Source organism: Thalia democratica, chromosome 6 (assembly GCF_965202585.1).
Source record: "Thalia democratica chromosome 6, ktThaDemo2.hap1.1, whole genome shotgun sequence".
Classification (NCBI taxonomy): domain Eukaryota; kingdom Metazoa; phylum Chordata; class Thaliacea; order Salpida; family Salpidae; genus Thalia; species Thalia democratica.
The window spans coordinates 25,510,286-25,524,809 of NC_139170.1; the positions used below are offsets into that span (position 1 = coordinate 25,510,286).

Below are 14,524 nucleotides of genomic sequence, written 5' to 3' on the forward strand. Positions count from 1 at the left end.
TACCATAAATATCGAACAAAATAAAAAGCATGACATTTAAAATGTTTTATAAAAGTCAAATAATTATACTTGGTTGACCAACTTATGTTTTAAGCAAAATGGCGAAATTTGTTTAATTATTTAAGTTTAATTTGTAAGCTACTTGAAATTTCCTTCAAAACTTAAACATTTAGTAAGTTGTAAAAACACGAATATGTTTTATTTCTACAGAAACATTAGCTACTAGTCTGGTAGATATGTGTAAAAGTATTTTATTAAACAAAAATATGTTATACAGATAAAAAAAAAACTATAAAAAAATATTCATGTATTGTAGCAACGCATTAAAAAATTAAAGCTGTATTAGAAATATTAAATGCAAGGAAATTTTGTTTTGTTTTACCTTAATAAATAAAATAAAGTTCATTTATATTGTGTTTATTTTCATACAAAAACTAAAACAATTACCCACATTAGGCAATGTAAGGCTTATACTATGCGATACTAATATAAGCGAATTATTTTTTAAAACTAAGTTTCAAACCAATGTACTATTACTCAAAAAAAGCAAAAACTTAAATAAAATCAAGTCTTTAACTAGAATTTTATTTAACAAAATTTTTAATTAACTAATAAACGATCCAACCACAAAATATTTCTTTAGTCCTTCATGATTTACTGTTAAATGTATTATAAAATAACTAAAATTTAAACTTTTCTGGTTCTTCATACTTATTTTCATCATAGTCATTCGAAGTATCTGAAAAAAATCTGTCAATAAGGCAAAAAGACATTTGGTACACATTTTCGTTTTCATGCTGTTGCAACTGCTCAATCTTGTCTAACCCGCCGCACTCCTCAATTTTGAAAACTGTCGTGCGTCGTAAACTTTCTTTGCTGCACAAACTGTGGAGTCCGTTCATAGCCGTTTCACAAATCGTGGCATCCGGACAGTCAAGCATCGAGCAGAGAGCCTCGACTCCACCACAGTTCACTGTCAAGGTAGCTTGGCTTGCGTTTCCGCTATTGATCAAGTTTGTAAGTGCCCAAACTGCTTCTTTACGAATTTTGAAATCAGCGAAATTGCACTGATCAATGACCCAAGGCAGCAAATTGCAGTCAATTATTTTTTTAATTTGCGCAGGAGAACCAGCAAAAAGGTTAGAAAGAACCCAACATAATTCTTTGTTTAGATGGTTTACCTCAAACTCTTTTTGAATAACTAAAGAAAGGGCAGCTGCAAAGTTACAGTCAACAATGACTTGAGTCTGCTCGTCGCTCCCAGAAGCAATATTTCCAAGACTTCTGAGCGCGGGTAAAACTAACTCTTTCGTGTCTGATTCACATGACGCTAGTATGTTGATCAAAATAACATGCATTTTCAATTCTATTACTTTGTTTACACGATCAACAGGGCAATCTGTTACATAACTCAAACCCCAAAGAGCATCAGCAACTACTTGATTGTCAGGTATATGCATTAACTTATTAATTAATGGAAGAATGTACTCAATGTAGCGCATTTCAGTTGGTGGGTATCTGTTTCTACATAGATTTGTGCAAGTCCATGCTATGTTTCTTACTCTGTGTAAATTTGTTTCGTAATTTAAAAATAACTTGTCTGCTAAAGTGAGCAAACTGTCCAGAATGTTGCAATCAAGAACTAGGTTTCTAAATTCTGGTGAATCCCCTGCAATGTTACCTAAAGCCCATATCGCTTGGTCAGCTACTCTTTCTTCACACAGCAGCAGTCTAATAAGCGGTTCGATTACTTTATGTTCAACCAGCTGCTTAGTTTGCTCAGAATTTCCTGAGGCAATGTTAGTAATTGCCCAGCAAGCTTCAAACAGCATATCTGTATTATGGTTCCACGACAAAAATGATACAAGTTTAGGAAGAGCTCCTAATTTGATAAAAACTTGTATTGGAGGGTTAGTATTCCTGGATAGGCTCTTTCTGATTTTACGAACACCTTCAAGTTGTGTAAAAGGTTCGGAGTCAATACAAATCATTCTCATCATTTCTTCAGGAGAACCTAAATTTTCATTGTTTGGTTTCGCATTCTCTTTACCAGGGCTTGAGTACAGATCATCATCAATAATATTCCTTCTCTTTTGCAATGTTTCATTACGTTTATTCTTCCGCAACTGAATTTGGCTTTCAATACGTTTTTTCTTCTGCTGTTCGTCTTTGTTTACGTTCTTGTAAGATTTAATTCTTTCAGAACTTGACATTCTGTATAAATCTAAATGCGTATGTATAAGATCTGTTAAAAGATTTTTTTTAGAAATTGTACAAAAAATGTATGCACACAAATTTTAAATAAAACTAAATTATAGCATAGTCTAGTTAGTATGAGTTTTTTGGAAACTTACTAAAGTATTCTGTTATAACAAAATTTTCTTATTTTCTTATAATAATTTAAAGTAATATTATGTTGTTAAAATTAATAATCTTTTAATAAGTTAAACCTTACCTAAAACTGACATACTTGATAACTACAAAAATTAACATTTATGTTTGTTACCTGTAAAAAACATTTTTTATTAAAACGTGAGATACTTTTCTTACTTTTAAACTGTTTTACCTTGATACATAAACGAATTCTGTTTCAAATTTAAATTTTTTTAGGCTTTATAATATACTACTTACTTTTTTATTTAAAAAACACAAGTATAAAAATATTCAAAACGCTTACAAAAATAGAAAAAGTTAGACAATTGTCCTTACCACGTTTGGTGAAATAGCGATCTTCCATTATAATTATAAATATGTTTTTAGAAAAAAAACAAAGTTTTTTTGACGTCAAAATAACAAAACAAAAAGTATAAAACTTTACATAGGAGTTTATTTGAAAAATTTAAAGCTATAATATAGATTTTACTTTTTCCATCGTTTTTAATAAATTTTTATAAAAGCTGATATGAACTGTAAAAATTTATTGGGTTAAAGTTGATTGTAAACTGTGTAGTAAAACTTTATAACAAACAATTTAACATTCTTTTAATTAGATCATGAAATGCTTGTTTTAACATTTAGGCTTAATAATAAACTGTACTCACATAAACAGAATTAAATAAATTTCAATAAAAAACAGCTTAAATAAGTTTACAACCACATAAGAAAACTATTAGCAGTTTAATAGTCATTGCCTAGTTAAATATTAACACATATTTTTGACAGTTAATTTACTTTTTTATAGAACAACAGTACCACAATAACTAGAAGCAATTTTAAGTAATGTACTTCCTAGTTCTTTATACTGACCATTAATGAAATCAGATGAAAGTTCTCTAAACGTTGAACAAACTCGTCGATCAGTTATATCTTGTCTTCTTATTTCATGCATCCATTTGTGTCGAGCTTCTCCTTTTAATACAATAATCGAACCACTTAACAAAGGAATTCTCACAACTATTCTATCAATATTTTTTTCTTTGTCTCTGATACAAATTAAATGCTGAGCAATATCCTTTTCTAGCATTTCTATTTGATAAGATTCTAAAAACTTGATGCTTTCAAAAATTTCTGAGCATGACTTGTTTTTAGGAATAGACATAGTATACCAAGTGTTTGTAAGCATATTTACTGTTACCAGTCGTTCACCCCACAACCAGCTATCGTCAAAATGTGGGTCTATTCCAGCTCCTTTACTGGAGTTATAATCTAAATTGCACATTTCCACTGGTTTAAAATCACTCAAAGCTTTAATACATTGCATCATTTGAACTATTTTTTCAGAATACATTGGCAATCCTGAAAACTTTTTACAGTTTACTTTTTGTTTTTTAAAATTAACTTTTGGTCCAAAATCTTGCTTGCTTCTTCCTGATTGAGATTGTTTCCAGGTTTCATTATCAAATTGGCTAATAAGAAAGCTTTGATCTTCCTCATTGATAAAATTTTCTTGTAGTATAACACCAGGAAACTTAAATCCACACAAACAATATTGCTGAGTTTCTTCATTCCATAGCTTTGAAATTGCCATCTTAAGACTATTACTGTACACAAAGCACTTTTCGATGGTATTTGTTTGATTTTCCAAGTTTGGATCACATGAGTAACAACTGCGAATACCCTTGCAACCACAAGACATATTAATCATGAAATAATTTGTCTATAAAATTAATGCTTAAAAACAATTTTTTTAATAAGACTTCTACACAACATCTTATAATCAGAAAAATATTAATGTAAAGATAAATATAAACAACTAAATTTGTGAGAAATAATACAATAGTTGTTTAAATAAGTTAAGATTAAACTGAGAAAATTAAAGAAAGATTGTTAATAAACAGTGAAAAAGATTATACTACTAAATTGATATTTTTAACAAAATAGTCTTTTTTGCCTTTTATTGACAAAACATTATTACAAAACCTATTGAACTCAGCAAATTTGTACCCTCATATCTCTAAAACTAGTTTGAATTTTACATAACTGTAAAAAGAAACTGCTAGCTAAATTAAAAATCTCTAATATAAGATCAACATGTAAAATAATTGTCTCACTTACCTATGGATGGCTTTAATTACATAGAAATTTAGACATGAACATTTTAAATTTTATTCTAAGAAATACATGGCAAAATAATATTTTCAAAAATAAATACAATATATTACTCTTGTACATATAAAAAACAAAACTTAGATATATTGTTAAATTCAGATGGTATACATATAAAAGATAAAATTTAAGCAATATTTAAAGGGCCATAGGAGGGGGGTAAGCCATGTTTTTTTTTTTACTAGTTTATTCTAGGCTTTAAGATGCTTTTTATCGTTTTAAAGAATTCGAATTATTTATTGAGATATGACCAATCAAAGTTAGGCCGCCTAATAGGTTCCCTATGGAAAGGAAAACTAAAACAGCAAAAAAAGACTATTTTATTTAAAATCTATCTCCTCCTACATTTTTTAAACAATCTTCTTCAAACTTTTACAGTCTAATCCAGGGTTTCCCAAAGTCATTTTCTAAATCGCCCCCTTTTCAGAAATTTGAAGAATAATCGCCCCCCACGATTTTACAAGCTAGTTTTTCTCTTGAGTACAAACGGTTGAGCCGAAAAAGTTGTGTTCGAAATGTAAATTAGTCTGGTACTTTTTATGCACGCACTTTTGGGCTGTGTTCAAAGTAGTTTACAGGGCTTGAGAAAATAAGTTAAATTTGTTTTCTTATAAGCCCAGTAAAGTGTATTAAAATACTTAATTATTAAAAAGCCTTGTGTAATCTGTAACCAATCCTGTTTAGATATGAATTTCTTTGAATCTAATGAAACTTTTAGGGTAGTGGTGGACAACTTTTGTAGTCAGCAATTCATAGTTACTAAAAAATCTATTCTAGTTTCAACTCGTTAAAAAATGTAATTATGGGCCGCATAATTTGAAAAAAAAAACATATATGAAAATTAAAAAACTCGAGCAAAATTGTAATAAAATGATTTAGTAATATTGTGATCTATGAAATACTATTGTGAACTGAAAACCAAATTGAAAGTGAATTTCAAAATATTAAGTATCAAAAAACTATTTTATTTTTATTTTGCACAAGTAGTTTTCAAGTTACTTAGCGGGTCGAAATTTGACTGGATCTTAACCGTAGGTTACCCGTCTGAAATTTCACTTAAACCTGACATTATAATAATCTCTCATATAACGAATTTCGGACATTTAGAATTTAATACTAAGTAACTTATTTAAGCCGCACAAAATACTTAAATTATTTTAAAGATAGACATATTCTAAAATTACTATACCAAATTCTAAAAAACTATAAAAGAATGAACAGTTTATTTTAGACATAATAAAATAAATATTAAAACGTAATTTCTGATCTAGTTTGTGGAAGTTTGACCGACTGGTTGATTATCTCACATGAAAAGTGGTTTCATCAACAGCTTCAGTTAATGCATTAAAATTATTTATTTCAATGCTAAGATATATTACAAGCAAGTTAGTTGTAAAGTAAAAAACTTAATTTTAAACCTTGTAAACTATATGTTTCGTAGGAAGCTAACATGAAACAGTATATGACTTAGAATAACCTTTAGGAAACTAAACCTTAATTTTAACATTTTCTTTTTTCTTAATTTAAATTTAAAAAAAAAAGTTTTACAGTTAATTCTGTGAACAGAAAGTAATCGATTAAAAAATTCTTTTAATTAGGTTAAAATTTTGTTTTGTAATTTTTGTTTAGTCTTTTTGATGGCTTATTTAATACTTTTTAAATTTATTTTTTCTTTAGCTTTTAGCCTATAATAATTTACGAGAAGAAAATAGTGAAAAACTAAAAGCTAGTGTTGAACTATCAAAGTAAACAACACGTTCTAATTGCTAATATATCAAAAATTAAGATAAAACAAAAACAGTTGTATTAATAGTTCAAAATTCCTTAATATATAGATTTTTTAACAATAATAAATCAAGTTAGAAAATAAAATTGAGTTTAAGAATCTTTTAAATGAAAAATTTGAAGTCATTTCAAATAGAGACCTCAAATCTATACTCTTTTAAAACCAAAAAATAAATTGTTGAAATATAAACTTTAATGGTTATAAAGACTTTTTTATTTATACAGATTAAACAAGTTTAAACAAAAAAATGTCAAATAAGTTTCTTTCAAACAAATACTTTAATCACTATGCTTTAAAAACTTTTAGTGTAATGTAAAACAACAAATATAAACTAAAAAATTAATCAGGTCAAAGTAAAACTATTAACAGATTTAAAACATAAGCCATTTAATAAATACAGTAGACTTCCGCTTGAGTTCCCACTTTGAACAAAATCAAAAAGTTATTACCTTTTTTTTTTCACAAAATGATAAATTTAAATATGTTATATGCAATAACGTTATGCATAAAGATGAAATCAACTTAAACATAAACAAACATTCATTAAAAAAATAGATCTATATAAGCTAACATATATTATGTATTTTTTGTTTTATTAATACTTAGTTAGTAATAGACTTTATTTAAGTTAAGTTTTAGAAAATATAAATTTGCACTTATTTTGGGTAAAAAGTGGGAACTCAAGAGGAAGTCTACCGTAATTAATATTTATTAGGCATTATGCAAACCTGTTGTAAAATAAATAACTAAATAGTTATTATTATAAAAAGACTTCTTAAATACAATACAAACCAGGTTAAATAAGAAGTAATTTTAAAATGATCAAAAAAAAAAAAAACTTTCATAAAATAATGTCTGCTACTGAAGTCTAATATGATGTGAAGGATGAGGCTCATGACTGGTTGCAAGTTTTTCTAATCTGATTCTTAATCAGTAAAATAAAGCCTCCTTTACAAGTACCTAGATTAGATCTTTTGCTCAAGATGTTGATAACTGAACTAAAAGCTTTCTCAATACATAGCTAAAAGGAAAAACTATAAACATTAATCTAAATTCCTCTCAAATGATTGGATACTTTTGCCTTAGTTTTTGTTAAGTCCAAAAGCTTTCATATCGTTCTTTGGAAAAATTTACTTTAAGTTCAAGGTCAGTTTGTAAGTCTGAGAAGGTTTCCTGTAAGTCGTTTACTTCAAAAACATCTGCCTCAAAGGGATCCATATTTTTATCTATAAGATAGCTTTTTTGTGTCAAATCGAAATTTTACTACTTAATATGTTGAAATTGTAAAAAAAAAATCCAGAATTTTTAGGTTTTTTTTTGCCTAAAATGTCAAATTCGAGATTTTTCCAGGTTTCTAGGTAAATTGGCAACCCTGTATAGTTTTATTTCTTAGTCTAACTTAGTGACTTTTCAAAATACAATTGGAAATATCATGAGGTGATATAACTATCACTTCATGATATTTCCAATAAAAATAAAAGTATATAGGGTTGCCAGTTTACCTAGAAATTTAATAATATATAACATAGATTTTTACAAACCATTTATGACCCCAAATAACATATATTTCAGGTTATAAAATGGTGAGAGGGATTCCGATCGTCTATGATCTATGTAATTTTTAAATAAGAAAATATATGAATGAAAGTATGTATTTTACTTGAAAGTAGGAGTCATAAGTACTTGATTTTTTTTTCTATATTTTACATAAACAAAATAAACTATTTTTGTTTAAGTTTTACCTCAGGGTCAAATTTTTGTTAGCAAGCTAAAATTAGTAAAATAGCAATATAAAAAATAAAAGTTTCATGACAGCCCAAAATTTTTAAATTGCCCCCTTTTCGCCCCCTTACTAGTTATCGCCCACCCTTTCGCCCCCTTATTAGTTATTGCCACTTTGGGAAACCCTGGTCTAATCTTTATACAATAACAAAAAAACGTTACATCAGACTTAAAAAAAAAATTTGTAAAAGTATATTTTTTTGAAAATAAAAAAAAACTTTTTTTTTTTAACTTTTTACATAATTTTTTTTTTTTTTTAATTATTAAAATTAATAAGTAAGGTTTTTTCTTATAATATAAGGAACAGTTCCTGAAAATTTGATGAAGATTGCTTGAAAATGAAGGAGGAGATAGATTTTTAGTGATTTTTAAAATTCTGTGAAAATTGATCTCAAAAAGTTTGCGATTCTTACGTTTGTATCAGAAACTTTTTACAAAAATAAAATATGTCAAAAGTTAAATAACATTTTTTAATTCTATAAAAACTGGCTTGTAGTTTGTACTTTAAGCTTTCATATAAAACCAAAGTTTATTTTTGTAAAAAAAAGTGTTTTTATAATAAATCAAAATCAGAGTCTCAGTTTAACAAAAGCTTGTGGTCTTATAATCTAAGTGGTATGGTAAAAATTTTGTTACTTGAGCTTGTCCTACATCAGATGAAGTTGCTTAATTGATTTGATTTTATCACAATCGAACCTGCCAGTTGTCTTGCCACACTGTTGGCTGTCATTCAGTAATTGACTTTTCTGGTGACTGAAAAACTAAACTTATTGTTGAATAGAACTGTGTTTCCTCTTTTCAAAACATGCTTTGTTTCTTTCTGCTTTAAGTATTTCAGAAGTTGTGTAAATTTAAATGCAAAATATTTTTGTTAATTTTCTGTTCATAACTTACAAAAAATATTTCTTAATGTTACATCATAACTAAAGTTTGCAACAACAACTACATAAAAGCACCTAAAGTACTTATATAGATACACATTTATTTTTTTACCCTTTTTAACTGATATGGTATGTTTCCTATTTAAAATAACTCAAGTTTTCTAAAAACTTAAATTATTTAATTTTTTTATTGCATTTTTTTTTTGAAATAACAGGGGTGTTTTTAATGGGCAATTTTAGAGTAGATTGAAGGTAATTTGGCTCAAAAAACTTCGGATAAACCTTCCTTTTTTCTCATTCTAGAGTTGTAAAATAGAGAAGTTACAAAAAAATGTAAAAATTTTGGCTTGTAGGTACAAAACTTCTTTCAAAGGTTTTGTAAGCAAGATTTTGATGCCTACTTATGCCACTTTTGTTTGTATTTTTTGGAAAAAATACCCATTCTTAAAAACAAAAAAAAAATTATAAAATCTTGAGTTATAAACAACTTATCTTATTTTTGATGTACAATGTACTTGTAAAAAAAGTTTATACATTTACAAGTTGACACACACCCTTCAAAATCAACAAAGTACTTTCTTTCAATTAAGTATGTTTCTAACAACTCAAAAATTTTTCTTATAAATCACAATTAGGATTGCACCCCTGGAGTCAAAAAAAAAACAATCCTGATAGACCAACAACTGTCCTAAACTACCTTAAACTACCCTGAGATTTTTTTAAATCCTTGAAAAAATACTAGTCTATTCAATTTTAGTTTTGTTTACAGAAAACCAGTTATAACAACTTTTTCTATGAATTAAGGAGATATAAAACAAAATAATTCCACTAATATTTAAAAACAACTAAAGTTATTTAAATTAACTTAGTTAACAAGTTATTAAAACTATACTACATATTTTAACTTTTTAATCTCTTTATTGTTTCTGTTTAACATAAATTCAAATCATGAATTTGATTGATAAAAAAATTGAAGCAGAAGTAAAAGGTTTTTTTGTTATAGAAAATTTGTATGAAGAAACTGAAGAGAAGAAAGTCTTAAACTGGTGGAACTTGAATAAGACCAAATACCTACATCTTGTCAGTTTTGCAAGGAGATATCTTGCTGCACCATCACCTTTTGAGTATTCTGAAAGACTATTTTCTGAAGCTGGGAATTTGTACCAGCAAAAGCGTAATTGATTGCTTCAGACCAGCAAAAAGTTTTTATTTCTTGACCACCACTTGAAAAAACAAGAAAATTCTTTTGTAGTATAACAGAGACATCTTTTGCAGTAGTAGTTCTTTTATATTTTTATACAGCTGCTCAAGTTATTTTTCTTTTTTGTAATGGTAAAAGTATTATATTATGTGCAATTTAAAAACTTTTTATTACAATTGTAATACATTTTCTTTTTTAAGGCCTTTACTACAGTTGGTATTATATTTCAATTTGTTACAGCTCCATTTTATTTTCAATTGCACTTTATTTTATAAACATGAACACTTGCAAAAGTTTATGTTCTAATTTGTTTATGATCACAATAAAAACTAACTCTTAAGTTAAATGTGAAATGTTTTAACTTTTTTTTGTGATTTGTTTTCTGCTTAAAGCATTTATTAAAGTGGATAATTTATTTATTTTGCGTAAGAATAATAAAAATTAATTATTAATGTTGCATGCATGGATATAAAAATATTGAAACTAAGTTCTTGCGTATGTAGCTTGATTTTTTTCAGAAGATATTTGGTTTTTGTTTGCTTTTAAAATAAAATATTCTTAAACAAAAGTGTATTTATTTATGAACATGTTAAAAATATTGTTCAAACTTTTTTTTACTAAATAAGTAATAATAAAATACGTAATTTATATTTATAACCTTGTATTGTATTTAAATTACAAGCAGCTTAAATCTTTAGGATTGTAATTATTAAAATATTCGAATTTGGACTAAGATCGGGATTTAGCCAAACTCAAACTTGAAAATAAGGTTTGGACTTGGACCAGGCAGAAATGTGTATCAATGTAGCACGTAGTAAAAATGAAAATAGACCAATTTTAAATACTTTTTTTTTCTACTTGTACTTAAATATTTTTTTATAACTTTTTTTTATAGTGATCTACAAACATTTCTGCAGAATCCTAATTTGAAAATAAGACTCAAATTTAGATCCAGCCAAACTACTGAGTTTTTATATAAAAAGCTGTCTTGAGTCAGCCTGAGTTAAGAAAAAATTATAGCGTTTTAACATTTTCAAAAGTGTCAAACAATTTTAAGTTATTAAAATGTGTATGTCTATAAGTCTATATGCTTATGTGTGGAAACCTTGCATAATATTATAAATTGACTAACAAATTCCTAATTACATTAAATCAGATTCTGGCACATTTTCATTTAGATATTTTATTTTTACAACTAGAAACTGATGATATTATTTACTGTTTATTATGTAAAATCTTCAACAAACAATTTTTATTAACTAAATCAATAGTACAGCTGCATCTTAAAACCAAAAAATCTTTCTTATGACTGAAAATTAAAGTTGTTTCTATTTCTAAAGAAAATAAATATCACTACAATTGTATTAGAATAAAAAACAACAATTATTTTCAATTAAACAAACAATAACATTTAATTAACTATTGTGGGTGGGTGACACTTTTGAATATGATGACACTTTTGCAAAATGTTTATTTTGCACATAGGGTCACTTTTGTACAAGTTAACAATTTTGAACAGCAACTCTTTTACACGAGCTTTAAAGAGTTGCCTGCACACTCATGCAAAAGTGAGCCTGTGTTCAAAAGTGAGTTGTGCAAAAGTGAAACCTACCCACAATAGTTAATTCTATTTTTGTGTATGTTTACACTGGGAACACGGATAAACCTTAGCTTGAACAACATTTTTTTTCCATCTAAACTTCAAAAACTATTATTTCCAATTTTTTAAAAGTTAACTTAGAATTTTTTATAAATCTAAAAAACATTTTTTTTTAGGTAGAAATTTATTTGCTTTTAATCAAATTGGGAATTGAATTTTATAGTGAGGCCCCTTTAAAGTTTTTACATATATTGGCTTGTTTTTACCAAATAAAATTTTGCTGACAAAATTAAGATTTTTTTTTTATCACACTTGCTTTCTACCTAGTTCTTTTCCAATTTATTTTTTATTAATGAGATATGCATAAATGTGCTTCTTAGAAGAATACTTTTTTATTATTTTTTGATATTCAATGTTCAATTTTGAACAGATCCAAATACATTAGCAATATATGTATGGTTAATGAGATTAGCTTAAATATTTACGGCGTCAGTTTTTCTTAGTTGAATTTTGTTAATTTATAACAAAGTATGTGTCGTGAGTATTTGCCTTCTTTTATTATGTATCCGAAGAGCCTTACTGTCCCTCACGCCTGATATTTGCCAGCCTTGGAGTGAAGCTTTCAGTATAATCTAGCATTCACCATAAAGAAACGACTCCCAATACCAAAGAACCAGAGCCTAAACAATGTATCAGCGATGAGGAAACACAGCCGACTACAATCAGCCAACAACAGCAACCAAAAGAATTATACTCATACTTGTCAAAAATCTAATTTCACTAGTTGTAGCTGTTCGCAAAAGTATGTTGTATTTTGTTTGTTTTATTTCGTTCAAACATTTTTAGCTAAATATTCTCCTTAAAAATTTGAAGAAAAATTCATAACAAAATTGTTTTCTGGCAACTTTAGTCCAAAGTTACTTCCACTATTTGGCCGTTGTTACCGTGCAAAAAAATATCTTTCTGTTGTCCTCGACAAGGTATCCGTGGTATGCAACTCGATAACATAACCGAATGTTTCTTTGTGCAGCAGATCCAAAAACCAACTATTTTGAGCGTTTTTTTATCGTTAAATAAACCAAAGTTTCTCTAAAAAAGTCCAGTGCACTTTTGATTTGACTCCTACTTATATTAAATAGTAAAGTAGTCCATTTCATAGGATCCAGGCTAGATTTTTATTTTTGATAATTTTTTTTTACAACTAACAAAAACTATAGTTTTTTTGAAAAACTACTTTTTTTAAAACATTATTAATTGATTTTTTTACAAAAAATATTAGATACACCGTTTGTTTTTGATATAAAAATTTGTCTTAATCGTAAAAATGTTTTTTGATCTTTAAAACTATTATTATAAATTTTCAAACCCATTTGCTTTTTCAAAACAAAAGACCACGATATTGTATCATTTTTTTAAAGAAAATTATTTACAGCTAAAAAAAGTTCAAATTATTTTTTAAATTTTATAACAAAGTTATAAAACCTTAATTCATAATTTAAAAAATAGTTATAATTTAAGTAGTATCAAAAATAAATCTTTTTTTTTTTCAAGCTTAGATCTAACTGGAAAAAGTATCAAACTAATCATTCTATTTGTTACTAGGTTTCCGTGAAAAAAAATCCATTTTGTCAAAAATTAGTAAAAAAACAAACATTACTTATTACTTTTTACTTTTACTGTTTTATTCTTACAGTTCACTAATCTATTAATATTTGATAAGGCCAGAATTTTCCACTAAAACCTTGTAGCAAGTAATTTATTAAAAATATTATCATTATTATCATTTAAATAAGCTCCTTACTTATTAAATTGAACAACCTTTTATGGTCAAAACGAATAGTTATTTAGATTTTACATTCAAAACGAAGTTTCACTCAAACGAGATGTTCAGTTGTTAAGTTTTTTGATAAAGATTAAGGTAAACATGTAAGAAGATATTATGCATATCAAGAAGATCTTGTTTGAGTGAAACATCATTTGGATTAAAAAAAAATTTGTAATATTTTTCGTCATATACTCTAAGTTATATATTCTTGTCCTGGACAAGACGTTAAAAGGTATCCGTGGTGTATGACTCGATAACCAAAAAAACTTTGTGCACTAGGTCCTAGGACCAAATATTTTGAAAATTTCTTTTTATCGTTCAATAAACTAACCATAATTATAAGTTGAGAATTTTATTTCTGATCTTTAAAGTTAAATGTATACAATTGTAAGTATATATAAAAAATATATTTACGGGTCTTAAAAAGATATATATGTACTATAAGATACGTATACATGCACACATTTCTCCATAGAAAATTAAAACAAACAGAGATAGTAAGTACATTAGTGCACACTGCACAGTTTATATGAGGGCGATAAGCGGATGGACAAAAAATAATCAGGCAAACAAATGTTTCCTTCAGTGTTTTATATATTTTTTTATGCATCAGGGTTTCCAAAAGTAATTAATTTAACAAGTCTGTGGAGTGGACAACAAACAGTGAAAGGGCACATTAGGAAATGATTTTAAATTATACGGCAGCTTTTTATTTAATTTTAAGCTTACTAGTCCTTTTTGTTTCTAAAGGTAAAGTATAAAAACCGTGACTTTTTTATTTATTTAAAAATCATCAAAAATTTTTTATCAATTGATAAATTTTGTAACCTTTTTTTATTTAAATACTTAAACTAAACATTTCCTAATTGATTTTAATTTTTTTTCATAAAACTTGTATAAGCTA

General features: G+C 26.8%; 2 protein-coding genes across 2 annotated transcripts; both read right to left on the reverse strand.

The window, feature by feature from the left end:
- Nucleotides 1-241: 241 nt before the first annotated feature.
- LOC145837783 (uncharacterized) lies at nt 242-2,758 on the reverse strand. The gene is made up of 3 exons (XM_082945226.1): nt 2,710-2,758; nt 2,456-2,506; nt 242-2,245 (listed from the first exon to the last, which is right to left on the reverse strand). Exons 2-3 carry the CDS (start codon nt 2,466-2,468, stop codon nt 681-683), a joined length of 1,578 nt encoding a protein of 525 aa, XP_082801352.1. The 5' UTR covers nt 2,469-2,506; nt 2,710-2,758; the 3' UTR covers nt 242-680.
- A 142-nt stretch (nt 2,759-2,900) lies between these two features.
- LOC145837784 (alpha-ketoglutarate-dependent dioxygenase alkB homolog 4-like) lies at nt 2,901-4,232 on the reverse strand. The gene is made up of 2 exons (XM_082945228.1): nt 3,519-4,232; nt 2,901-3,422 (listed from the first exon to the last, which is right to left on the reverse strand). The coding sequence occupies exons 1-2, from the start codon at nt 4,082-4,084 to the stop codon at nt 3,176-3,178; spliced, it is 813 nt and encodes a 270-aa protein (XP_082801354.1). The 5' UTR covers nt 4,085-4,232; the 3' UTR covers nt 2,901-3,175.
- Between the last annotated feature and the right edge of the window lie 10,292 nt (nt 4,233-14,524).